Raw genomic sequence first — 27,974 nt, 5'->3', positions numbered from 1 at the left:
TCAGTGAACGCCTCAATGCACCTCGCCACCTGCAAATGGTAAAATCCTAATTCTGTTGTTGATGACTTTCTTAATAGATCTAGGCCTACCTCAAATGTTCTAATCTCCATATTGTGTGAAGTTGTCTATATGAGTCTGGCAGGTGAGTGGCCATACACTATTGTAATGGGGTGGTTGAAAGAGAACCAAAAAGTGTGATTTATAGGTAGCCTACCTCATCTCCACATGTCACGAGAGGAAAGGGAGAGAGAGGTCCCTGGGAGAATAGACGCTGAAGGAGTGGAGGGGAGGGAGATGTGGGTCGAGTTTCAGCTCCACTGGGGGTCGGGGGGAGGACTTGTATTTTGGAATATACGAAGATTCGTAGAAGGCACAGTGGACATAACCACGGTTCTTGCTCTGACGCGGTGGGTGTAAAGTGCCGGCTGGGGCCCCGCGTTGGATTCCACTTCGATTTTGGAAGGTTGACTGCATGGTTCCCTTGTAGTCTCTGGGAACACACATTACACACCACTGAAAGAGAGCTGCGTCTGCTCTGTCCCATCTTTTTCCTCACCCAAGGTCCTGCATGTCTAATATTTAGACATGTTCAGCTTTGTGGATTCACGGACTGTTCTGCTACTTGTAGCATCCCAAGTTGTTTTACTATCCATTGTCAGATGTCAGGAAGAGGATGACCGTAAGTTACATCTTTCTGTTGGATTTTCTTTTGGATTCTTCTGATGAATAACATTTGATCAACTAATCTTTTTCTTTCTGTATGACTGTGGCACTACCTTGGTATTTAATGTGTGCAGTTTCTGCGCAATTCTCGCCTGCAAAATGAATAGGCTAAGTGTTGAATGTAAAACTGCCGCAAACATGATATGACATACAAGATATATCAACATTGGCATTGATGGAGGGGCACATACTCAGAAAAGTATCCGTCAGTCATTGGAGGAATTGCACAATTATGAATTACAATTCTTGCAGATACAATTCAGAGATTAAATGTGATTTATCTGGACTGTTATGTTGTCCATGATGTAAAATTAAGAAATGACTATTTAAATAATGGTATTGAATTGAACAGAATATCATAATACTGGTTTGATATTGTTAATTGCAACATGTTAATTACATTGTAAGTGTTTGCAGATATACAGGGCCTATGCATTGAAATAGTTTTTTGGGGGGCTATCAAGGCACATCTGTGTGGGATGGAGGACCAGGTGAACAAGTGTGTGTTTGTTTCACTACTGGGTATTCACTGTGGATCCCGTCGCTGCACAAGCACTCTCTCTAGTGCCAGTATTTAACAGCACTAATCTATTTGCATCAGACAGACACAGTGGCTCTCTTGAGATGCTTTGGCAGTTCCGTAGCTTTTTAGGCAATTTAGAGAACTTTTACTGTTGTTCAGAGTGGCATTTTACCCTCCTGAGAAAACAACATTATGAGCTCTGATTTCAAATGAATAATTATATTGTTTTAGGCGACTCTTTGTTAGAATTGAGCGAATGAAATAGCTTGAGTTTCTGGGTGGTGGCTGAAATACTGTAGATTAAATAGTTCATCATTTAAAGAGACAGGGTCAGACACATCTTGACCCCAGACGAGCAGGCTCAAAGGGTATCAGGAAGTGAATGGCAGTTGGTCACTTAATGAGGGAGGAGTAGGTGTTTTATGAACAAACTTTGGAACAGGATACTCTCTGTATGTCGCTAGAGAGAAGGGCTATGCTACATCACGCAACGTGTAATATATCATGTGCTGCTTTATAATCAACATATTCATGGACCTGTGCTACATAGGCTTTAATTGTTCATCCATTTAGTACCCGGAATAAGAGAATGTAGGGGCCACATGCTCAGTGTAGTGGTAGTTTAAGCCTTTAGTAATGAATTAGGGATCGTGTGTCCATATATATCTCACCACAACTCAAAGAAAGGTTGTGGAACGACACGTCACCAACCAACCCCACCTTATGTGGGGAAAGCTTATATGGACTACTCATGTTATATGGTATAGTTTGGTAGCAGGTATGTGATAAGAACCACTTTTACACTAATGCAAGAAAAACAAATAGTTATATTTCGTTATATTTAGCAGACCAAACCTGAGACCCTATGCATGAAAGCTCCCCATTCTTAATTCTCCAATGTGTCTGAACTGGTGCTTGACACAGCTATGCGATCCAGATGGAGAATTTATGAAGGATTCCCTGTTTACTTAGGGCAGCAGCTTGTCATTGGGCACAGACTCCCAATGTGAGGGACTCATTCATGCAGGTCCATTCGTCACCAGAGAGTGCAGCAGGCCTACAGGTTAAATATACTCACTCCACTGGGAGAAATACCTACTACTGCCGTTAAATGGCACTGCTAAATGTACTCTTTGTTGGTTGCATTGAAGCTGCTTTCTGCATATGATTACTGTAATCTGAATGGATGTTTCTGGTGCTTTGGCTTCCTTCTAAATGAATCAATCTTGCAGTTTGCGTGCAGGATAAATAAACCTGGGTGAGGCTTCCTGAGCTGTGCTGTTATATGAAAATAAACCACAGGCTGGTGGTTAGAGCTTGTGAGACTGAGGCCCCCAGGTAAAATCAATGTCCCGAATCAGCACCCACCCAGACCAATGCCTTGACAGATCCTGTCTGCTCATGCTGCTAATCCATGTTGAAGAGTTTTGAGATTAGTCTATTAGGTCTAACACCTGGATATGATGGATATATTGATGTCATATGTTTTTGATTAATTATGCTGATATGCTTCTGTCTTTAATGTGGGTGATAACTCTCCCAAGCTGTGTGTGCAGTCATGTGAGTGAGTTTTGTGATGCTGTGTGTTGTGATGCTGTGATGCTGTGGTGTTGTGATGCTGTGTGCTGTGCATGGTGTGTAAATGAGGCCTCATGCTAAGCTGATAACTTGTCTCTCTCCCTCCCCCTCTTCCTCCCAACTGCCACCATTCACCTCCACCCCTGTCTCTCTGTGACCCCCACCCCTCTCCTCCACCATCTTGCATGCAATGCCCATCCTGCTTGCCCTCTAACCTATCCTGCCATTTTTTTTTACCCATGCCACCCCCTCATGCTCCCTCCCCTCACCTATCTACTATGATCACTGTCGTGCCCTCTTTGCCAAACCACCACCCTCCACCCCATCACTGCCCCATGCCCTCTGTATCACCCCCCGGTGGTGGCCACAGAGGAGGCAGGCTCCTGCATCCAGGATGACCATCGTTATAATGATAAGGATGTGTGGAAGCCGGAGCCGTGTCGTATCTGTGTGTGTGACAGCGGGTCAGTGTTGTGTGATGAGATCATCTGCGAGGAGATAAAAGAGTGTGCCAACTCCATCATCCAACCTGGAGATCATCATCCAACCCCATCTGCCCTGCGGACGCCAGCACCCCCACTGGTTGTCATTTATTTATTCACACATTCATGAATAAATTACTGCGCCCTTAACATGCCAACATTTTTGAATGGGGAAGTAAATTGCAGTTAAGATGTTAACTGGGGTTAACAGGTCCCCAGTAGCTTATTGTACTGTACATGACTTTGGTGTGCAGATGTGAGTCAGGACAGAGTTTGTGGCTCATAAATTGATACTAAAGGTATTTACAAGTAGTTAGCTGTGATGTTCCCTATTCAAAAGTGTTACCTTTTTCCCTGCTTGTTTTGGGTTGGAGACTAAACCTGCAACGTCGTCTGGATATCCCTCTCTATGGATGTTCACTTTATGAGGAGTTTAATCTCTTAGTCGTGGAATCTGCTTTCCACCAGAAACAACAAGGGTCAATAATGAAAATGAGACACTTCTAAGTTTGCTTTCATTTTAGTGTCAGGTGGCTAAGAAGCCTCAGAACCTATGTGTTATCCTGAGCTGCCAATCACCGTCTCATTTTGTCCAATGGAAGCTCCGTTCCCACCACATCAAAGCGATCCTATTGGGTGAAGTAAGACAATGATTGACAACACATGATAGTCCCACCAACTTTGGGGTTCTGAAGTATAATTTCTTCCATCACTAGTGTGTATACATACCATTTTGACTGCTTTGCCCTTTTTCTGAAGACACATTTTCTATAGCATCATCTTTTTATACACCTGTCACACATTACTCCTGTTATGTATGGACATGATCCTATTTCCAGTGACACACATGGGAGGGTCATTACTGTACTTCACTTTACCAGACTTGACCCAACCTCCTCCCAGGCTCAACACACAATATATAACATTAGCAAAGAGAAGAGATGCAAAGATAGTCAAATATTATAATACTCAATATTATCCTATCAAAATTCTAAAATGTGTTTACTTTCAACGTAGAAAATACATATTTGCTCATCGAACAACACAACTAAACCAAAGCTGCTTTCACACTTCAGTCATTGTCTGTGTGCTATGTCTTTCTTTTCTGAAACAATCATTTTCCTGCATTTTGAAACATTTTGAATTGTCTTTAAAAACTCAATTGTAATGACTTTAAGTACTTGAGGATGTGTATCATCAATCTATCATAATAACCATGTTGTGTGCCATTTCATAACAGGATGCTTTCCTCCCTAATGCCATTTATGCTTTGAACTCCATAGGATGCGTCAATGTTCTCAGTTGTAGGCTCCAAAATACGCTATAGAGACAAATGTTTTTGGTATCCACTACACACTGAGGATTTGATCCAAACACCTGTCCCATCCCCTGGCGTTGCTTGCTTCTGCACCATCTCCCTCAACATGGAACTACAGCTTACCCTCCAACGCACTCTGGATGGTTCTCAGAGTCTAGGGTTTGGACTACTGTCTTTGGTTTCCATTGGTTTCCACAGGTGTGGCTTTTAATCAGGAGTTTTCAACCCCTGGAGGTTTGGCCCCTACACACAGCAATCCGTCAGTCTCAGGTTCACCCTTTTTAATGTTGTTTTCTCTCTCTTCCTCATCCCACCCATCTGCAACATCAGACGTGGTGATTGGTGCTAAGGTGAGACCATGGGCAACGATGATATGATAGCTATACTGAAAGCTGTTCTGGACAAATCACAATTGAATGATATTTTCTGTTGTTGGATCAGCAATGTGTTATTTTAGACAATGTATCAAATTTCACACTGTATCGTATTAAGTGATCATCTAAACACTGCATCCACACACTCAGACTAAACAACACGTAGACTTACATGATGTGAGTATGTCTTAATACAGAGTTTAAATTATGACCACTGACTTTCTTGTTAATGTACTCTATTAGGGCCAGAAGGGGGAACCCGGCGAGATTGCAGATGTAAGTATAAGCTTTACAGTTTAGTCAAATCATTTAGCTGCTATTCTTGACACAGGGGATCTCTTGATTTGTATTATCTCACACTCTGATTTCTTCTCAGTATCGTTCATTCATACGATAGCTTATTGGGCTGCACGATAGCTCCTGCTTACTCAGAAAGACATCAGAAGGTTATTTTGTCCATCAAATCTAAGTGAAGGCACTGAGGGTTCTGTTTAAGTACCCATGCATGCCATTGCCAAGCATTCGCGAACAACTGCAGATAAAGATTTTCAAGACTATGTGACAATGTTACAATAGCCTCACTTAAAACTCACATACATGCAGTAAATCTATCCAAGTCAGTATCTGGGTTGACTCTCCTCAGCATCTTGGATGAACTGAATGGACAGGCAACATTCCATTGAGTGTTACGGATGACCAATTTGCATATTGTTCTTCTTCTTTTGGGGAATAATATGATCCCAAGAAAGCCAAAGCCTCCAGTTGATAAGTGATTAGCTACCATGCCTACATTCCTCGGAAATAACGGATCCAAACCAATCACCATACATCCATTCAGTAACGTTTTTATTCACTGGTATGCAAGGATTCTTAGAAAACGAACCCTGACAAGCAGAAGATGTTTTCAGCCCTGGTGAAGTCTATTTTGTGCTGATTGTCCATGGCCACTGTATCCTGGAATGTTCTTTCCCAGCAGCTTAGCTATTCAAATCAGTGCAGCCCAACACCGTACCAAAGACATCAAGCCTTTCACAAGACTACTTTTATCTGAGCAAGCTATCCTTTATGTTCCATTGTCCAGGTTGTAGGAGCAAATGGACCAGCAGGCCCTATGGTAAACATGCCCTCATATATTTATTTGCTCATTTGTTTTATGAATTATAATGACAATTGTTTAAATATATTCCATGAAAAATGATTTGTGTTGTATTTTGCCTTGCAGAATATCTTTCATGAGTTGTAATTTGCATCTTGCACAATATCCTTGATGAAGTACTATTGGTCATCCTAATATGTTTGTTTGCGCAGGGCCCCTCAGGCGAGCAGGGACCTCGTGGATCAGCCGGAGCTAAGGGTGATAAGGTAAGACACAGAATCCCTGTAACTTTTAGGAATCTGTCTGTGGTGTGGACTGAAATCAAGGCTAACCATTCAACATCTGTAATTGCTGTGAGAGATCACTGCATAGTTTATTATGCATGAGACTTTGAATTTAGCTCCACGATAGTAAGATATATATGCTGCATTATTTTGGAAAAACTCCCCAATATGGAGAAGATTCTCCTCTATAATGACTAAAATAATACAATAAGATTCAAACAACATAGTGGCATGCATCCCTAAAGCACCTCAATATGTTCTTTGCAATTATTCACCATTGGCCAGCATAGTAATGCAGCAAATTGAAAGGTTAATTGATGCATTACAGTTGATTGACTGATTTGTTGATTGATTCCTAACAGAATAACATTCAGTCATAATACTGAACATGTTTAGGTATTGAACCCGTTGTTGAATGCGTTTGTCCCTCTCTCATTTTCCCTAGGGAAATGTTGGCCCCAGAGGCAGAGATGGCGAGCCTGGCACCCCAGGGAACCCCGGACCCCCTGGCCCACCCGGACCTAACGGACCTGCAGGCCTTGGCGGGGTAAGTGGCATGAGACAAAGGACAGGACAGTAGATCAGTGGGGCAGGACGTCACCACCACAAAACTCTGTGTCTTTGTCTGTGTGGTGCAGAGAAGCACTCCGCACCACACAGACTGTAGCAGTAGAGCATCGGGAATACTCTAATGGTCAGAAGTGTGTGTGTGTGTGTGTGTGTGTGTGTGTGTGTGTGTGTGTGTGTGTGTGTGTGTGTGTGTGTGTGTGAGAAAGAGACTCAGCTATAAGTCTATGTGTTGCTCTATGTGTTAGTAGAATAAGGATCGAGAAACCAAAATGGATGACACATTGCTAAGCTACTGTACCACAGTCAATCTCACTGTGTGTGTGTGAAAGAGACTAAGCTATAAGCCTATGTGTTGCTCTATGTGTTGCTCTATGGATGACCCATTGCTAAGCTACTGTACCACAGTCAATCTCACCATTATTACACCTCCTGACAACTACTAAGTAATTGTGCCACCATAACGTTTGTTGCGCCAGAGCAGAGGCGAGGCAGAAAAACAGCCTGTGAAAGCTTTGGTAGACACCAGGGGGCAGTGAATCTACTGTAGACCCTGTCAATTCAGTAACAATGTCCCCTTACCTTTCTGCAGAACTTTGCTGCTCAGATGGCTGGTGGATTCGATGAGAAAGCTGGAGGTGCACAGATGGGAGTGATGCAAGGACCTATGGTAAGGGGACAGGAGACGTTACTGTAAATTAACTTAACAGAATCCAGAGGGGTTAAAAATACTTCAAAATAAATTAATGAAACACCTAAAATCATAGTTTTAAGCTAAATAGATAGGTAGGTGTATGGTGAATGTAGGGTGGTAGTAGCATGCTGTATTACAGACTTGAAGCCACACTGCCACCTTGTGGTGAAAATGAACCACTGTATGCTATCCGTCAACCCATTGACATGTACTGTATTTATTTTCCTTCTTTGTTCTCATACCACCATGCAACCACAGGCTGAGAACTAATTGTGCAACATCATAAGACACATAGACCATGCTATTTGGATACAATGGCTTGCCTGACAGTTCAAAGGGTTTTGTCTTAAGACATGACTAATTATCAAATATCCCAACAGTTTTTGAGCTATAAATTGTTCTAAATATGATGTGTTTCCTCTCCCTCTGTAGGGCCCTATGGGTCCCCGTGGTCCCCCTGGCCCTTCTGGAGCCCCTGTAAGTATACACACCTTCATTACTGCGGGCCGGACACCTCTCTAAGCCTTAGTAGTAACCACAACAGAAGGAGAATGTTGTGTAATTGCTACTGTAATTTAATAGCTAATAGCTACTGACATTGTGTTAGATGTCTATGTACATACGACTGGTGCTGTAGAATAGTACTTGACCCTTTAGCCTTCAGTATTGGATGGTTAAGACATTATTTTATGGCTTATCTGTATCCTAATATGCGGTATGGATCCGTGTTGTGGACACCCTAAGCCAATAGCAATATGCAGACTATCAGGATGTCTTTGACTAAATGTTCCTTCTAATCAATTCCAGGGCCCACAAGGTTTCCAAGGTAACCCTGGAGAGACTGGAGAGCCAGGCCCAGCTGTGAGTATCCAAAACTATCCCAGGGTGCACCGCAAATCTCGGTGTCACGATAACAACATAGAATTAGAATGCATAGCCCTTGGCAGCAACACCGGCACATTCTAGTATTAGCTATCTAGGGAGTCGTTTTCCATTGTACGCTATATGATTGCATACTTACCACATGAAACAGAGAAATTAGGGTTTATAGTGAAAGTGTCTAATAAACCCACTCAGACGGGCAATATAATTAATACGTTCTCATCCTCAGCACTGATAGCAGTTTTATGCATTTTGTTTCTATAAAAAGACCTTATGCAACCCAGTTTGACCAAAACTCCCTGACCTGTACAAGTGGATGGAATGTCTGTCTATGTGAGGATCACATGGACCTCCATCCCCCAGAGTTCAAGAGAAAATCACCAACATCCTTACCCTTCATTAAAATCAAACCACTAGCAACAGGAAAATGCCACCGTCCTCTACATGCTGTGAATGTCAGATAAACATAGACAGGGTTTCCTTTTTAACAGAACTGCCTGCCACATAACAGTTTCATTAGAGTTGGCAATGAGACTTCGAAGACAAGGTTGAAGGCACTGAAGTTATTATGTAAATGTGGAATGGCGTTGTCTATTTTGAGTTAACTATGGGAAGGTAGCTTCTCACACTAGTTTGTTCTTAGTCACAACAATTAAGCCTACAACCTCCAGCCTAAACAATAACAACTACCTCTCTCTCCTTATAACAGGGCCCACTGGGACCACACGGACCACCCGGACCTTCTGGCAAACCAGGAAGTGATGTAAGTATTGTCATCTTCATCAACAAAACCAGATCCATGGCTCAGGTCTGAGTTCTGTTGTCAAAGCCATTCTCAAGTAGAGCACAAGCACACACCATGTTATTTTCACACTGAGGACAACGAGGACAAAAGGCTTCACTATCACATATAGAGCTCTAAATATGCTGCGTTACTTCAATTGTGTGATGTACATAGAGCGCATTAACAAAGTTCTTACCACCTGCCCAAACTATCATTCACCTATTGACTTGCCATACTCCAGTAGCCTGAGTGACAGTCTGTTTCTGCTCTCTTGCCAACTTCTTATGATATTGTCATACTTGACAATGAGAATGGAGTAGGCAAAAGGACAAACAGATCTGGGACCAGGCCATACTCCAGTGCCCCATCATTGTTCCATCATGAAGAGTGGACCTTGTTTTCCCCCCACTGTTTAAAACCACAAGCATGATTCTCTTTGACACAGTATCACGAAGCAGTCCACAAAGCACCACACTTGCCTACCATCGTCCCCAATTGAATATCTATAGTTTAAATCATCTTCAGCTCTATGTCCACAATCTGCAGTCCCATATCCCCCCCCCCCCCCCCCCCATCATGTACACAAATATGTCCACCAGGGGGCATTCTCTTCCTGAGCTGAATTCATCTGCTTGAAATATAAAATGTGAAAAGTTCTCTTGGACATTTATTATTCAGTTGATACACTCCTGATAATCATACCTATAATCATAATCAATCATTACTCCCTCTCTTTATTTTTAGGGTGAGGCTGGCAAACCTGGAAAGGCTGGTGAGCGTGGACCTGCAGGACCTCAGGTAAACAGAGAGACATAGTCCCAAAAAGTATACAAAACCATGTCCAAAACATTAGAGCCCATTGCCATGGATCATCGCTCTCTAGTTTTATTCATCAATTACATCTTAATATTTCCTGATCAATTAAATTCAATTAAACATTCAATATCTTAAGACAGAAGTTCCTTTAACAGATGAATCCCACACATAATCCTTTATTATCTAATGTATCTCTTCATTTCAGGGAGCTCGTGGATTCCCCGGAACTCCTGGTCTTCCTGGAATCAAAGGACACAGGGTGGGGTGTTTCATCATGCTTCATTTATAATCACAACTCCATCACAAAGGATGTTATGATGTTACACGTTCAACATGATTAGCAAGACAATAGATGAGCTAATTAGTGTTAATTGATCAGTCTAATGAGACGGCTGTAGATTAAGTGTCTCTCTATGTCTGCCTGTCTGCCTGTCTGTGTGTAGGGTCACCCTGGTCTGGATGGAGCTAAGGGAGAAGGCGGTGCTGCTGGAGCCAAGGTAAGACTGCCAACTAGATCTTCAACTCATCAAATCTTTCCATTTCTATTCCTGTGTCTGACTATCTGACTGACTGTCTGATTAGCAGTCTGATTGGCTGACAGACTGACTGTGTCGTCTCTATAGGGTGAGGGTGGTGCTCCCGGAGAGAACGGCGCGTCTGGACCAATGGTAAGAGAGCGGTACACCTGTGCATTACCAGAATAATATGAGTAAAAAGCCCTTATCACCTACTGTTTTGCTGAACGTGACCAAGCTAAGTGTTCATCTTGTGTCTCTGTATCCTGTAGGGACCACGTGGTCTGCCTGGCGAGAGAGGCCGTCCCGGACCTTCTGGCTCTGCTGTGAGTTAACACAGACATGTGCCTTTAACTCTCTCTGATATAAATGCACTCTTGAATAATACATGAACTCAACAATTCAGGTAATTACACACCAAATGATCCAAAGCCCGGAATAATATGCCTAATATTTTTGAGGATTCATGTCCCCAATCCCAATCAATCCTAGCCAGACCCAGTGATATTCTGTACACTAGCCAGACAATCCTAACCAGAACCCAGTGATATTCTGTACACTAGCCTACCAGACAATCCTAACCAGACCCAGTGATATTCTGTACACTAGCCTACCAGACAATCCTAACCAGACCCAGTAATATTATGTACACTAGCCTACCAGACAATCCTAACCAGACCCAGTGATATTCTGTACACTAGCCTACCAGACAATCCCAGCCCATTGTTTAGGACTTTCTCTTTGGTTAATGTGGACACCTGATGAAGACCTACTCAATATGTGCTGTGTAGCAAATCAATTAGTCAAAATTATAATTATGTTTAGGTAAACCTGCTCAATGGTGTAAATGTGTCCATTGATAAACACCCAGAGTACTGTACCATCATAATGTCTCCCTTGTCTGCTCTCTCCTCAGGGTGCCCGAGGTAATGATGGCTTGCCTGGCCCTGCTGGTCCTCCCGTACGTATTGCACTCTTCGTGTTGCTTCCTCACTGTCTCAAAGACATATAGCTTTCATTATTATTGTACAAAAGTGGTTTCAAACCAGGGGGACTAGGGCCCCTGGGGGTAGTTGACCTATCCACAGGGGGTACTTAAGAAGACTCATGAGAACGTAGGCCTACTGGTAAAATGCACTTCAGGGGTACTCCGGGCAAAGCTAAATTCAGTTGGTGGTACAGTAGCCGAAAAGGGTTGGGAACCACTGCTGTACAAGATACCATCAATGCAATGCAGAAATCAATTATGCACTTCATGTATTACAACACAATCACAATTGTACACATTTTCAAAAACGTTTGAATAGATTCAGAATTGCTTGACTGTTTCTTCAATGTTGTATTTTTGTGCAATAATAGCAAAATCAGGAATTAGTACGTTTGTTAACTGACCTCTGATCCCTACAGGGGCCTGTTGGGCCTGCTGGAGCACCCGGTTTCCCTGGATCCCCAGGAGCCAAGGTTTGTACTAATTGCCATTATGTTTGTATCATGCATCATGTCAGTCATAACATTATTGAACCCAATGGAAGCCTATTGATGTGACAAACGGTGTGTCTGATGAATTCCCAATCATCAGGTGAAACACTTAATTTCACTAGAACATTAGCGAACAGCTCTAATAAGATGATCAATAATGATAAGCTGCAATGAGATGAGATTCTCAGAGTCACTCTACCTCATGGACACATTGAACAGTCACTGTAGATTTGTCGATCACATCTCTTGGAGACAATGAGCTCCAATCACCATACCATTTGACTTCATCACTGAGTACAGTTTAAATAACAGAGCAGTCCTAATGGTCCTCTGAATCTCCTCCATCCTACAGGGAGAAGCTGGCCCCACTGGTGCACGTGGAACTGAGGGCGCACAGGGACCCCGTGGAGAGGCTGGTACACCCGGATCTCCTGGACCCGCTGGTGCCTCTGTACGTAACATCCAGGCAATCTTTGATAGAGTCTAAAGTGCATTATCTCACACGGATCATCTCTCATCAATTAACTGATGCATTATTTTCATCTCTGCACCTTGTCTCTGCTCCTCTGTTCCTTTAGGGCAACCCTGGTACTGATGGTATCCCTGGAGCTAAAGGATCTTCTGTAAGTATATTCTTACACTATATGGGTGTAGAATGTACCCTCTACACTCTTTATATACTCAGCATGAAATAAACACTGCTCTTAGTTCATTATCAGTCTACTGCTCAGTCAGTAATATTCAATTACTTAATCTCTCTGTAGGGCGCTTCTGGAATTGCTGGTGCACCTGGTTTCCCCGGACCCCGTGGCCCCCCCGGACCTCAGGGAGCAACAGGACCTCTTGGACCCAAGGGACAGTCTGTAAGTCCCCTATATTCACCCCAAAACCTGGACACACCAATTATATGTTGGTGGTGCTGTAGGTTGGTTTACATTGGTTAGTCTTGGAGGGTGTACAGGGAGGTGGGGTCATGACAGATAATGTGCTGTGAATAACATTGCTCCTATTTCAGATGTTTTTGACTTTGCACCTGTTTATGTTGTAGGGAGACCCCGGTATTCCTGGCTTCAAAGGAGAGGCTGGTCCCAAGGGAGAGCTTGTGAGTTCTGTTTTGATGAAACACATATCATTCATATCAAATCTGCACTTTTTCATTCTACTGAGATGGACCTGGAAGTATGTTTGAAATGAATCTGCTATCTTCTTGGTCACCCCCTGTAGGGCCCTATAGGTCCCCATGGCGCCCCTGGCCCCGCTGGCGAGGAGGGCAAGAGAGGAGCAAGAGGAGAGCCCGGTGCTGCTGGACCACTTGGACCTCCTGGCGAGAGAGTAAGGATTTGAACCATCACAGATCTCACCACAGTTTTTTTTCTTCTGAGTCATTGTGTCATATCAGTTCTTCCCATATCCTATTCCTCATCAATTAAATATTCCCTCTTCTCTCTGTCCTTGTTTCTAGGGAGCTCCCGGTAACCGTGGTTTCCCAGGTCAGGATGGTCTTGCTGGTTCTAAGGTTGGTCTTGACACTTTTACAGTTCTCAATGCCCCATCTCACCTGATATCCAGGAATGGACAGAAGTAGTTGTAAAATCACAAGTCTACTTAATGAGTTCCTAACTGTAAGATGTTGTAGACGGCTGAGTAGTTTCAAAACAACCAAACCTGTTATATTGTACTGCTGGTATCCTGTTGTAGCAGCTGTGATTAATACAATGGCCAGTCACAGTTTATAAACAATGTCGTTTAAGCTTGAGTGATAAATGCATAAAACACTAATACCTCTCTTTCTCTCCACTCTTCCTAAACAGGGAGCCCCTGGTGACCGTGGTGTTCCCGGTGTGGGTGGGCCTAAGGGAGGCACTGGTGACCCCGGCCGCACAGGAGAGCCTGGTCTTCCTGGAGCCAGAGTGAGTAGTAGTACCCCAGGTCCCCACCACCTCCATCATCACAACCAGCCAGAACAAGAGCTGTGGCTCAGCCTGTCAGCCTTCATGTATTGGGTTGACGCTCTCTCATTGTGTGATGCTCACAGGGTCTCACTGGTCGCCCTGGAGATGCTGGTCCTCAAGGCAAAGTTGGTCCTGGTGTAAGTATGCCTCTTTTCCCGTCTAGACCACATACTGTATTCCACTCAAACATTTTGCCATACAATTAACCAAGATTTGGTGCAGTAATACAGTTTTCCTTTCTAAACCCGTGAGATGTATAAGATGTACAAGATCTCAATGGAGGGGCCACCCGAGTGGCGCAGTGGTCTAAGGCACTGTATCGCAGTGGTAGAGGCGTCACTACAGACCCGGATTCGATCCCGGGCTGTATCACAACCGTCTGTGATCGGGAGTCCCATAGGTGGCACACAATTGGCCCAGCATCGACCGGGTTAGGGGAGGGTTTGGCTGGGTGGGCTTTACTTGGCTCATCGCGCTCTAGCAACTCCTTGTGGCGGGCCGGGTGCCTGCAAGCTGACCACGGTCGTCAGGTGAACGGTGGTTCCTCCGACAGATTGGTGCTGCCTGCTTTCGGGTTAAGCGGGCGGTGTTAAGAAGCACGGTTAGGAGGGTCATGTTTCGGAGGATGCATCACTCGACCTTCGCCTCCTGAGCCGGTTGGGGAGGTGCAGAGATGAGACAAAATCGAAATTGGGGAGAAAAAGGGGGTAAAATACAAAACAAACGAGATCTCGAGTGATGTTGACTTGCTCCTCTCTTCTCGTGTGTGGTACTGTAGGGTGCTGCTGGTGAGGATGGTCGCCCCGGCCCACCTGGTCCTCAGGGAGCCCGTGGCCAGCCTGGTGTGATGGGATTCCCCGGACCAAAGGGAGCCAATGTAAGTAGAGGTTTCTAATAATGTTTTGATACCCAGAGGGAAGAAATTGCCTGTAGATTTGCCTCCAGCACCAGATACAGACAGTATCTGACAGTAGAGGCAAATAACTATGTAAACGTCCCCATTAATTCCCCTTGCACTTGATGTCCATGCTTCTTCTCTGTGACTGACCAGTGTACTTTTCTTTCAACAGGGTGAGCCTGGCAAGGCAGGAGAGAAGGGTCTTGTGGGTCGTCAAGGTCTGATCGTAAGTAGATTAACCTTTTAGATGACCTTCCTGTATCCCTTGGTCTTAGCGAAGTTGAGTTAACATCTGTGCAATTTTGGTGTTTAACCGCCACAAAGTTTCAAGAAGTAAAACAGTGGAGGATCTGACACCGATCCTTTCCTTTGCTGTGGTGGTTCATGAAGAACTGATACATTTTCTCTCTCTGAACAGGGTCTGGCTGGTAAAGATGGTGAGACTGGTGCTGCTGGACCTCTTGGCCCTCCTGTAAGTGTTCAACCACTGACAGACATATTGTAAAATACAACAAAGCAATATAAAGTATTTTAGACAGTTCTTAAGGCGACATCTATTTTAGACATGACAACTGCACCCCATAGTGATATAATCAATGTATTTGGTGCACTCATAACATAAGTGTAGCCATAGTATCTGTAATAGCTAGCATCTCTCTTTGAGCATGAGAATGCAATGGCATTCCCAAACTTACACACAGCTCCACAGGGTGCTGTGTCAATCACTTGATCACCTTTTTTGATCATCTGAGGTGCTTCCATCCTAGGGACCTGCTGGAGAGAGAGGAGAGCAAGGAGCTGCTGGACCTTCAGGCTTCCAGGTGAGTTCACCTGACTTTTCTGGATCGGCTAGAACATAACTGTTCCATATTCCATTCAGAATAACTTGATGTCCATTTTTTATGATGTCATAGGAAGTCACTGACTGTCTTGTGTTGTTGTTCAGGGTCTGCCCGGACCTGCTGGCCCCCCAGGAGAGGGAGGCAAGCCTGGTGATGCGGTGAGTGTCCACACTGTCACAGCAACACACCAGGCCTATCCAGGTCCCTGATTGATTGAACACATTAGGAACATCTAACCATGTTACTCACGTCACATTTGTTATCGCACACCTCAGCACTTTATCCTGATCAAGTTATACTAGCAAACACAAGCACATGCTGTATTCTAAAACATATTATTTATCTACTGTAAAAATATGCAGCTACAATGTCTCTCTCCTCTCTCTGTAGGGTGTTCCTGGAGAGGCTGGTGCTGCTGGTGCTACAGGACCTAGAGTGAGTTTTCATTTCTACAATGAGTCTGATATAGATGTTTTTCTCTCTCCCTGCCATAATCATCTACACAGCCACCGCCATCTACTTGTCAAACCTTTACATCTGTAGTCCTTCCTGTTTCTGCCTCTCACTTCCTGTCTCTCTGTTCCCTTATAGGGCGAGCGTGGTTTCCCTGGTGAGAGAGGCGGTGCTGGACCTCAGGGTCTGCAGGGACCTCGTGGACTCCCTGGAACTCCTGGAAGTGATGGACCGAAGGTTAAGAGCCACTCCCTTCGGCCAACCTCATCTTCAATAAGAGTTTCTGCTTTTATTGGGCACTTGGAGAACTTCTGAGTCCCTATAGTCTGACAATCACAAAGCCACTACTGAAGAGAGAAACATCAGAAAGTGTGATCAGCCAACTTCCAAATCCATGTTCCCCCTCTCTGACAGGGAGCCATTGGGCCAGCTGGTGGTGCTGGAGCTCAGGGACCCCCAGGTCTGCAGGGTATGCCAGGAGAGAGGGGAGCTGGTGGAATCTCCGGCGCCAAGGGTGACAGAGTGAGTAACAACCCTAAAAAATATACTCTAATCATAGTCGTAGAAAACTAGACAGTGGATTGCAAGGTTATATCATGATGTCTGCTAGATACATACTAAGATGCCATGGTTTTCTGTGTCTTACAGGGTGACAATGGAGAGAAAGGACCTGAGGGCGCTTCTGGAAAAGACGGTTCTAGAGTGAGTACTCAGCAGAAACAGAGAACATAGCCACACTCTCCTGTGCCAACTCTGTCAGCATATTAAAATACAATGATCTAATGACCCCAAGTGAGGTCGATAATAACTCCATCTCTCTCCTCTTCATCTGTCTTCTCTCCTCCCCCTCAGGGTTTGAGTGGTCCCATTGGTCCTCCTGGCCCAGCTGGTCCCAATGGCATAAAGGTGCGAATTACCATAAGAATGACAAAATTCACCTGTTATTAGGTGTATGGTCTAATGTTTATTTGACAGATGATTGTAATGTAAAAAATGTACTGTATGTGTACAGTTTGGGTTTGTCATTACTCTCTCCTTCCCTCTCAGGGTGAGGGTGGACCTTCTGGCCCAACTGGAGCTGCTGGTGCCCGTGGTGCTCCTGTAAGTTGTATCTCTCTGCCTCCAATTTCATATGGTCCGTTTTTAGATTTGTATTAAATCAATCATGTTGTCAACATGCCCAGGTTTGAAATGTACAAAGTGCAAACTACCTTCACTACAGTACAGAGAGCAGGAAGAAACTAGAGAACCAGACCCTGCCATGAAACAATGTAGAGCTCTACAAATCCAAATATTTAGTCAAAGTCACCAGACATTTTGATCTGAAGATACTGTTCATATTGATTCAAAGACCACTCACTATCCAAGTTTCCCAGCATATACAGTTATGAATAGTACAATAATTTCCAAGTACACCATCTTGATTCCCTCAGAATTAATTTCATCCCAAAATGGTTAACTTCTTGAGTATACTGTAGCTTCCTTCACATTAAATAAACTGCACCTGCAACTTGATGGACAGGGACACATACATGTACAGAATGTCTTCCTCTGTGGCACCTGTTTTGAGCCCTTCTCTCTTCTTGTAGGGTGACCGTGGTGAGGGTGGTCCCCCCGGGCCTGCTGGCTTCGCTGGGCCACCTGTGAGTAGAACCACATTAAGTACATCAGTTTCAATGCAAACAATAATCAAATCCATTTAAAACACTGGATCTTTATTGACCTGCATCTTCCATCCTCCAGGGTGCTGATGGTCAGCCTGGAGCCAAGGGAGAGTTAGGCGAGGCTGGACAGAAGGGAGATGGTGGTGCCCATGGACCTCAAGGACCCTCTGGGGCCCCTGGACCTGTGGTAGGTACCCCTCAAAATTAACTTTGAGATATAAAATAGCTGTATGTCCCAGAGACAGATGTCTTATTGCCCAAGACATTACCATTCTATAATCTATAAGATATTAAGAGTATTTGAGAACACAATTGATGCACTTCTTGTTTCTTTGTTCTTGTTTCTTTGTCTAATTGTGTTTCTGGTGGCTTTTTATTCCAGGGTCCCACTGGTGTTTCTGGACCTAAAGGAGCTCGTGGTGCCCAGGGGGCTTCTGTAAGTCAACAGTTCCAATGATAAGAGATTATTACCCAATAGTAAGTGACAATATAAAATGTTATGTTCTGTAATTGCTTTTACTGAAATATTGTGTTGTCCCTCTCTCATGTTGGTAGGGTGCTACTGGTTTCCCTGGTGCTGCTGGAAGAGTTGGTTCTCCCGGGCCTAACGTGAGTATCACATCATCACAAGTATCCATAGACAATAGAAAGTCACCTTTTCATTGAGATTACCTGTGTATATCTGTGTGATTGAAACATGCTGCATCTCTCTGTTTCCCTCTCTCAGGGTAACCCTGGTGCTGCTGGCCCCGCTGGTCCTGCTGGTAAAGACGGTCCTAAGGGAGTTCGTGGTGACTCTGGAACCCCAGGAAGACAGGGAGACGCTGGGCTGCGTGGAGCTGCTGGAGCCCCTGGCGAGAAGGGAGATGCTGGAGGGGATGGTCTCCCTGTGAGTCTTCCCCCTCCACTCTTATATTATATCTCATGGAGGAAACGCCACCCAGCCTTTTACCCCTTGTAGGCTTAGTAACACCAACTCAGCCACCTTGATTGTCTATCACTTAATTTCAATGAGCTAGAGCTGGAGTTATGAAGTCAATGAGATAGAGCTGGAGTTATGAAGTCAATGAGCTAGAGCTGGAGTTGTGAAGTCAATGAGCTGGAGTTGTGAAGTCAATGAGCTAGAGCTGGAGTTATGAAGTCAATGAGCTAGAGCTGGAGTTATGAAGTCAATGAGCTAGAGCTGGAGTTATGAAGTCAATGAGCTAGAGCTGGAGTTATGAAGTCAATGAGCTAGAGCTGGAGTTGTGAAGTCAATGAGCTGGAGTTGGAGTTGTGAAGTCAATGAGCTAGAGCTGGAGTTATGAAGTCAATGAGCTAGAGCTGGAGTTGTGAAGTCAATGAGCTAGAGCTGGAGTTGGGAAGTCAATGAGCTGGAGTTGTGAAGTCAATGAGCTGGAACTGGAGTTGTGAAGTCAATGTATTAAACTGACCTATTGTCTTCTCTATCGCTAGGGTCCCGATGGTCCTTCAGGTCCCCAGGGTCTGGCTGGGACACGTGGTATTGTTGGTCTGCCTGGGCAGCGTGGAGAGAGGGGCTTCCCTGGCCTTCCTGGTCCTTCTGTGAGTATCTCACCCCTGATAGTACTACCACACTTGCAGTAGGCTATGAACTTGAAAGAAAGGTCATTGTTATGGAACCATTGCTCTTACTGGTCCAGTTGTATGTTAAGCTCTCTTTAAATCCAGGTTCATATACAGTGGGGCAAAAAGTATTTAGTCAGCAACCAATTGTGCAAGTTCTCCCACTTAAAAAGATCAGAGAGGCCTGTAATTTTCATCATAGGTACACTTCAACTATGACAGACAGAATGAGAAAAAAAATCCAGAAAATCACATTGTAGGATTTTTTTATTAATTTATTTGCAAATTATGGTGGAAAATAAGTATTTGGTCACCTACAAACAAGCAAGATTTCTGGCTCTCACAGACCTGTAACTTCTTCTTTAAGAGGCTCCTCTGTCCTCCACTCATTACCTGCATTAATGGCACCTGTTTGAACTTGTTATCAGTATAAAAGACACCTGTCCACAACCTCAAACAGTCACACTCCAAACTCCACTATGGCCAAGACCAAAGAGCTGTCAAAGGACACCAGAAACAAAATTGTAGACCTGTACCAGGCTGGGAAGACTGAATCTGCAATAGGTAAGCAGCTTGGTTTGAAGAAATCAACTGTGGGAGCAATTATTAGGAAATGGAAGACATACAAGACCACTGATAATCTCCCTCGATCTGGGGCACCACGCAAGATCTCACCCCGTGGGGTCAAAATTATCACAAGAACGGTGAGCAAAAATCCAACAACCACACGGGGGGACCTAGTGAATGACCTGCAGAGAGCTGGGACCAAAGTAACAAAGCCTACCATCAGTAACACACTACGCCGCCAGGGACTCAAATCCTGCAGTGCCAGACATGTCCCCCTGCTTAAGCCAGTACATGTCCAGGCCCGTCTGAAGTTTGCTAGAGAGCATTTGGATGATCCAGAAGAAGATTGGGAGAATGTCATATGGTCAGATGAAACCAAAATATAACTTTTTGGTAAAATCTCAACTCGTCGTGTTTGGAGGACAAAGAATGCTGAGTTGCATCCAAAGAACACCATACCTACTGTGAAGCATAGGGGTGGAAACATCATGCTTTGGGGCTGTTTTTCTGCAAAGGGACCAGGACGACTGATCCGTGTAAAGGAAAGAATGAATGGGGCCATGTATCGTGAGATTTTGAGTGAAAACCTCCTTCCATCAGCAAGGGCATTGAAGATGAAACGTGGCTGGGTCTTTCAGCATGACAATGATCCCAAACACACCGCCCATGCAATGGAGTGGCTTCGTAAGAAGCATTTCAAGGTCCTGGAGTGGCCTAGCCAGTCTCCAGATCTCAACCCCATAGAAAATCTTTGGAGGGAGTTGAAAGTCTGTGTTGCCCAGCAACAGCCCCAAAACATCACTGCTCTAGAGGAGATCTGCATGGAGGAATGGGCCAAAATACCAGCAACAGTGTGTGAAAACCATGTGAAGACTTACAGAAAACGTTTGACCTCTGTCATTGCCAACAAAGGGTATATAACAAAGTATTGAGATAAACTTTTGTTATTGACCAAATAGTTATTTTCCACCATAATTTGCAAATAAATTAATAAAAAATCCTACAATGTGATTTTCTGGAGAAAGAAATTCTCACTTTGTCTGTCATAGTTGAAATTTACCTATGATGAAAATTACAGGCCTCTCTCATGTTTTTAAGTGGGAGAACTTGCACAATTGGTGGCTGACTAAATACTTTTTTGCCCACTGTAACTCCCACTAGTCCTGCACCATTCAGTGGTAACTAAGCAACATATTTACCAGAATATTGTTAGACTGTTATATCATGGAGTCCTGATATCCACATACGTTCAATATGACAGATCTACATCCAGAATTCTTTCTCCTTAAAACTGTCACAAAGAAGTCAATCACTCAGTGACTAATTGGCTGTAACGTGGATGCATTCAGAACTTTCATTTCCATCATACTACGACCTACAACAGACTTTCTTTTGGGGTTTTGCTGCTTTACTTTTGCTGCCTTTTCCCACATAGGGACTTTTAGCCAGTTGCTATAGTCCTACTTTGCATGCAAATCAATACCTAAGTCCATTAACCCATTGACTAGTCAAATGTTACATCCTTGTGGCTATAGTGATGACGTCTGACACTTATTCGCTGATGTTCTGTGTGTCCCAGGGAGAGCCCGGTAAGCAGGGAGCTCCTGGTGCTGGTGGTGACCGTGGACCCCCTGGGCCTGTGGGGCCTCCTGGACTGTCTGGACCTTCTGGCGAGCCCGGAAGAGAGGTCAGAACTAAACCACGACAACACAGGCCACAACAACAACATAAACCACAACAATAACAAATATAGGCCACTGTAGCTGCACGCAGCAATTACCGGGATAAAGGCCATAGCTGCACTATAGTGCCACCAGCTGGCCAATATAATTACACCTCTGGGTTGAGCTACTGCAAGAACCATAGGAACGACAACAGCAACATAAACAACACCCACAACAACAACATAAAAATACATCAATAATCACCAGAACAACAACAGCGACTTTCCAAAACAAGAACACCCATCCCTCCACACACACATACAATAACCATAAAACAAACATTTAAATAATCACCACAACTGTAACAATAACAACCAAAACAAACAATGACACAACAGAAAACAAAAAAACACAACCATAGTCAATCGCAAACAACAACCACAGCCATCTGTATTTCTACAGCACCATTAACCCATGGGTCCCAAACATGTTGCTTTGGCAGCTACTTCAGGACTGGAAGCCAATACATTTCATGTATTGATTTAAATCTCTGTCTCTACCTCACAGGGCAACGCTGGATCTGATGGGCCCCCTGGTAGAGATGGATCCACCGGAGTCAAGGTGAGACACTCCAAATGAAATTGTATTTTATTCTATAAAATGTTATTTGTCACATGCACCGAATACAACAGGTATAGACTACAACTGCTGTATTCGGTGCATGTGACAAATAACACGCTGTGTAGTAGACCTTGGAGTGAAATCCAGCAAAGTGCAAACATTCCCAGAACATTAGCTAAGATTCCCATTAAGTTCTAGTTAGGGTTTATCTAACATTAGGATGGTAATCACAAAAACGTTCAAATAATGTTCCTGATAACAAAATTATTATTATTTTTTTTTTACGTTTTAAATGAAATATTCTAACATTCACAAAAATGTTGTGCATAACATCTGTAACAACCACCACAGAACATTCTCCAAACGTTCTCATTAGGTTTCCAGGTCATGTAACAACACAATGTACCAGTGAAGAATGAAATGTGTTCTGGGAACGTTCTTGCAACATCAGACAAATGTTTTATACAAACATCGTATAATCATCAGCACAACTGGACCGTTTTTGTGTTATGAGAATATTTGCCACATCCTAACAAATGTTTCAGGCACTTTCACAGAACCAATTTGGGTTTGCTGAGATGCTTACTTACCTGCATTATACACCAATCAAACCAATCAGTCCAATTGATGGATAAGATATCAAATGTTCTCGAAATGTCCTTATATCCTATGATCTTCTCTCCACCTGTAGGGTGAGCGTGGTAACACTGGTCCTGCAGGTGCACCTGGCGCCCCTGGCGCTCCCGGTGCCCCCGGCCCTGTCGGCCCCCTGGGCAAGCAGGGAGACAGAGGAGAGGGAGTGAGTACCCCTACAAAACTACACACAATATGAATGAGAGAAATGTTGGTGTTTTGTAATTGATGGTACTTGTTGTTAGCCTGACTAATGGAAGAACCTCACTCTTGTTTTTAGGGTGCTCAAGGGCCTGCCGGACCCGCTGGGCCAGCTGGCGCTAGAGGAATGGCTGTGAGTGTCAATGTTCCTCATTGTGAAACACACATACCATTCTCTAATAAACTATACCTACTGTAGCTGTACCTGCATTGGCACACTGAGTTGATTGACATCCTCTGCCTCTACATCAGGGACCCCAAGGACCCCGTGGAGACAAGGGAGAGGCTGGCGAGACAGGAGAGAGGGGACAGAAGGGACACCGTGGCTTCACCGGTCTGCAGGGTCTTCCCGGACCTCCAGTAAGTCACCCAAATCCTCTGGCCACGCTACACCAGTTATTATACCTCTCTATCTACATAGAAGTAGAATGCCTGACTTTCAATGTGGAATAAGTTCTGTTCCCTGACTTCCTGTCGTCATTATCTTAACAGGGCTCCGCTGGAGACCAAGGAGCTGCTGGACCTGCCGGACCTAGTGGTGCTAAGGTGAGTCCAGACAAAAGAGAAGAAGAGGTGGCGAAAAGAACAGAACACTTCTCTAATCCCTCCATACTCTGATGAGACAAATAGAGACTACTCCTATACAGTAGTTATCCCATGCTATGATAATGAGGGGCACAGGCTAGTCATAATCCACCAACACCAATTATAATCTAGCTATAATCCTCCAACACCATGATAAAGTGGAGGATGGAAATAGCCACTGTGTTTTTAATTAGCCTATTCTATGATAACAAGAAAGGCTAATGCTTTTGTGATTACAACACGCTATGGAAGAATGGAAGACAGACGGGAGAGGTTACTACTTTTAAAATAATCCATTAAAATGAATTACATGATAAAGAGAGGGAAAGGGCTGGCCACTACAACGTGAATCATTTTTTACCCAAAGTGAGATAAATGCTAAATTTGTAATGTCCAATAAGCAGGTTGTTCTTGAATTAAAGCGAGAGTACTCTCACACATAATCAACAACAATTGGACAAAAACGTTATATCAGGTAAAAGTTTAAAACAATGTGAAACCAAACACTAAAGGGAGGTTTACATGTATTCATGCTATGCTAGCATCCATATGTATGAGCCATGACTGACCCACCCTATCCATCTCCTCAGGGACCCCCTGGCCCAGTCGGCCCCGCTGGTAAGGATGGATCTAACGGTCAGCCTGGACCCCTCGGACCCCCTGGACCTCGTGGTCGTTCTGGAGAAACTGGCCCTGCTGTGAGTAACGCTTGTCAACCTTAGACTTACCTGAATATACTATATATACAGTACATGTAGCAGCAAAAGTCTTCATATTTGATCTCCTCTCCTCCTTCAGGGTCCACCTGGTAACCCCGGACCCCCTGGTCCTCCTGGTCCTCCCGGCCCTGGCATCGACATGTCTGCCTTTGCTGGCCTGTCTCAGCCTGAGAAGTCTCCGGATCCCCTGAGGTACATGAGAGCTGATGAGGCGTCCAGCTCCCTGAGGCAGCACGACGTGGAGGTGGACTCCACACTCAAGTCCCTCAACAACCAGATCGAGAACCTGCGCAGCCCTGATGGTAGCCAGAAGAACCCTGCCCGCACCTGCAGAGACCTCAAACTGTGCCACCCAGAGTGGAAGAGCGGTGAGTGGGGGAACGGGCAGAGGAGAGGGAAAAGATAGAGTGAATGGAAAGAAAAGATAGAAATGGATTTATGGAATTTTGTTTTTTATTCATCAAGGAAGATTCCCCCAAAATATACAGTGTAGAAAGGAAAGAACACGTGTATAACATGATCAGTCCAAACAGTGCTAGGGTTTGAACAATTTTTCCTCTGCTCCTCTCATTCTTCAGGTGACTACTGGGTGGATCCTAACATTGGTAGCACAGCTGATGCCATCAAGGTCTTCTGCAACATGGAGACTGGCGAGACCTGTGTGTACCCCAGCATAGCCAACGTGCCTCAAAAGAACTGGTGGACAAGCAAGAGCAACGACCGCAAACATGTCTGGTTCGGAGAGACCATGAATGGAGGATTCCACGTGAGTCTCTTCTCGCTATCAATAATAATGTCACTGGCACCTTTGAGTGAAACATCAACAACAACTCCTTTAGTAGAACTTCATTTCAAGGGTTATCCTGATCATCAGTCAAACCCTTCCGCAGGGTTTCCTTTTATGAATTAAACCTATATTTCAGCCTCGCAGATAATTGATAGACATAACAAAATCCTACCATCCATAAACCTATGACCTCCATATGACCGCCATTTTTGCGACTGCACTCGTCCTTACCATGTCACACTTAACCCTCCCTCTCCCTGTATAGTTCAGCTACGCTGAGGACGGTACCAACGCTGCCAGTATCCAGCTGACCTTCCTGAGGCTGCTGTCCACGGAAGCGTCTCAGAGCCTCACCTACCACTGCAAGAACAGCGTGGCCTATATGGACACATCCACGGGCAACCTGAAGAAGGCTCTGCTGCTCCAGGGCTCCAACGACGTGGAGATCAGAGCTGAGGGAAACAGCCGCTTCACCTACAGCGTTGTGGAGGATGGCTGCAAGGTGAGAGGGATAGGCACTGTCACGTTAGGTCAAGGAAAGGATGGACATAGTTAAGTAGGACCATGGGGGAAGGCACAGTGCAGTCACAGTAAAAAAAAATAAAAAAGCAATTTTTCTGTTATTGTAGTCTATGGGAATATATAGAGGGTTAGTGTGCTTCAACATGTCTCTGTTGTCGTCCCACAGAAACACACAGGCCAGTGGGGAAAGACTGTCTTCGAGTACAAAACACAGAAGACCTCCCGTCTGCCCATCGTGGACATTGCTCCCATGGACATTGGAGGAGCGGACCAGGAGTTCGGTGTGGATGTGGGAACAGTCTGCTTCTTGTAAAGTCAAATAAACACAACGGCAAAAAAACTCAAATATGAAAGAAATAACTCAACTATGAAACAAAACACACACTCTACAAAAAAGAAGACTGACTTTAAAAAATAAAAAAAAGAAGGAAACTGTTTCTCTGGCCAAGTGCTCTCCAAGTTGTACTCCATGGATGTTAGCACTGAAGGGCACCGGCGTTCCAGCATTCCCTGTCAACCCACTTCTGGAGATCCAGTCATGTTTCCCATGGCTCACAGTTGACGGGAATGAGCCAGGAGGAAGAGGGACCAAGCCAAGAGACGAGTGATGAAGAAACAGAAACATGACTCGATGTCACTTATTTATTGTCTAAACCTTACATGGGCAGAGGTTAGGTACAATAGGACTGGGGAGCTTCACCATAAGAGCAACACAAGCCCATCCTACCACAGAAGACCTAGAACCTCCCACTTCTACTCCACCTCCCTCCCCCGTCTCCTCCCCAACCTAGCTACAAATATGCCATTTTGAATCAATGTGGACCAAAACATATTTTCAGTTATTATAAGCAAGTCCAAGTGCTCCAAATGTTTTTTACCATCAAGACAAGGAGAGAAACTTTTACTGTGCATTATAAATCTGTGGTTCTGTGTTGTAAAAGTGTGTTTATAAACAGCCAGATGGTTTTATATATATTTCCACATTGTGTGTGTACATGTGTCTAGATATATGCACACCAACACTTTTTGCAAAATGAGGATTCATTTGGGATGTATTTTTCCATTGTCTTTTACCCTTTTCACTGTCCATTAGAGGAAAATATCTTACTCAGTTCACAAACAACCTACATTTTCTAATAAAATTGTAGTCATCCTGATTGTTTAAAGCTACCTCACGCTGAAAAACACAGTGAAAACATTCACCTTAAATCTTGAGCTGACCAACATGTGCTTTTGGGTGGAACTGGGGCTGAACGGCCATCTTTGCTTTGGGTTGCTCCATCTTCAGAAGGTGCTATGAGTTCTAGAATTCAGTCTCTGCCCATTGTCCCCCCCCCCCCCACCCCCACCCAATTCCCACTAGCCTCACACCACACACCCCACCCTGGAGGACAGGTGCAGCCAGGCAAAGCAGAGAACCAAGGGACTTTGGGTAGTACCCTATTGAGTCCATGCCCCACAAATAGAATCACGGGACTCCAAGGAGAGCCGCCCAAACAACCAGGGTGGGTTGTCTCTGTGTGTGTGAGGGTGTGTATATTTTTTTGTTATGATCATGATCTTTTTTTTTTGTTTTGTTTATTTTGTTACACTTTTAATTGATGTAAATTGGAAATAAAAAGAAAATACCAAGTAACAATTAAGTTGACTTTTAACTGAGTTTCTTTTAAATAAGTACAGAAAAGGCATGAGGGTTGGATAGCTTTTTCTGTTAACTGAACCCAAGGCCTGTGTACTTTGTTTGTTGTTGTTGAGAGGTCAGTTACCCGTTTTGAATGTATGTGAGTGCATGGCATGTGTGTAAGTATGCATGTGTGAGTGTGCGACTGTGTGTGAGTGTTTTCCTATGAGAGAATGTCATAACACAGAAATGAAAGTACTGTATTCATTCACTGGTTTCAGGGTGGCGTCAGGCATGGTTGGCTTCTTTTTGTTAGAAGGCATAAATACAGTAGAGAAAATGATGTGCTGAATGGAATTGAAGTATTTTGTACATTAACAGTAATGTTTTAATGATGCTTCAAGACATGGCCACGTAGGTGTTTGTCAGCGTTTGGTGATCCGCTTGTCTGTTTCCCTTATCCTCTACACTGCCGTTCTCCTCTCTGTACCTCTCCATATCTTTCTTCTGAGCAATAAAAATTAGACTGAAAAGACTAAACAGTGA

The 27,974-nt window shown here is 44.1% G+C and overlaps 1 protein-coding gene across 1 annotated transcript; it reads left to right on the top strand.

Moving 5' to 3' along the window:
* The first annotated feature begins 364 nt into the window (after positions 1 to 364).
* On the top strand, positions 365 to 27,964 carry LOC110491116 (collagen alpha-1(II) chain). The gene is made up of 53 exons (XM_036947343.1): positions 365 to 679; positions 4,955 to 4,974; positions 5,242 to 5,274; positions 6,080 to 6,112; positions 6,307 to 6,360; positions 6,824 to 6,925; positions 7,538 to 7,615; positions 8,072 to 8,116; positions 8,447 to 8,500; positions 9,231 to 9,284; positions 10,050 to 10,103; positions 10,327 to 10,380; positions 10,565 to 10,618; positions 10,745 to 10,789; positions 10,909 to 10,962; positions 11,553 to 11,597; positions 12,044 to 12,097; positions 12,468 to 12,566; positions 12,694 to 12,738; positions 12,880 to 12,978; positions 13,164 to 13,217; positions 13,340 to 13,447; positions 13,578 to 13,631; positions 13,927 to 14,025; positions 14,151 to 14,204; positions 14,846 to 14,944; positions 15,138 to 15,191; positions 15,384 to 15,437; positions 15,733 to 15,786; positions 15,912 to 15,965; positions 16,198 to 16,242; positions 16,399 to 16,497; positions 16,675 to 16,782; positions 16,909 to 16,962; positions 17,113 to 17,166; positions 17,308 to 17,361; positions 17,850 to 17,903; positions 18,004 to 18,111; positions 18,307 to 18,360; positions 18,480 to 18,533; positions 18,652 to 18,813; positions 19,380 to 19,487; positions 21,655 to 21,762; positions 22,307 to 22,360; positions 23,052 to 23,159; positions 23,274 to 23,327; positions 23,447 to 23,554; positions 23,687 to 23,740; positions 24,370 to 24,477; positions 24,578 to 24,866; positions 25,077 to 25,264; positions 25,551 to 25,787; positions 25,974 to 27,964. The coding sequence occupies exons 1-53, from the start codon at positions 586 to 588 to the stop codon at positions 26,118 to 26,120; spliced, it is 4,263 nt and encodes a 1,420-aa protein (XP_036803238.1). The 5' UTR covers positions 365 to 585; the 3' UTR covers positions 26,121 to 27,964.
* The last annotated feature ends 10 nt before the right edge of the window (positions 27,965 to 27,974 follow it).

The sequence above is a fragment of the Oncorhynchus mykiss genome, chromosome 16 (assembly GCF_013265735.2).
Source record: "Oncorhynchus mykiss isolate Arlee chromosome 16, USDA_OmykA_1.1, whole genome shotgun sequence".
Lineage (NCBI taxonomy): Eukaryota > Metazoa > Chordata > Actinopteri > Salmoniformes > Salmonidae > Oncorhynchus > Oncorhynchus mykiss.
The sequence above is the reverse complement of the archived record's forward strand: the minus strand, read 5'-3'. Positions and strand labels throughout refer to the sequence as shown.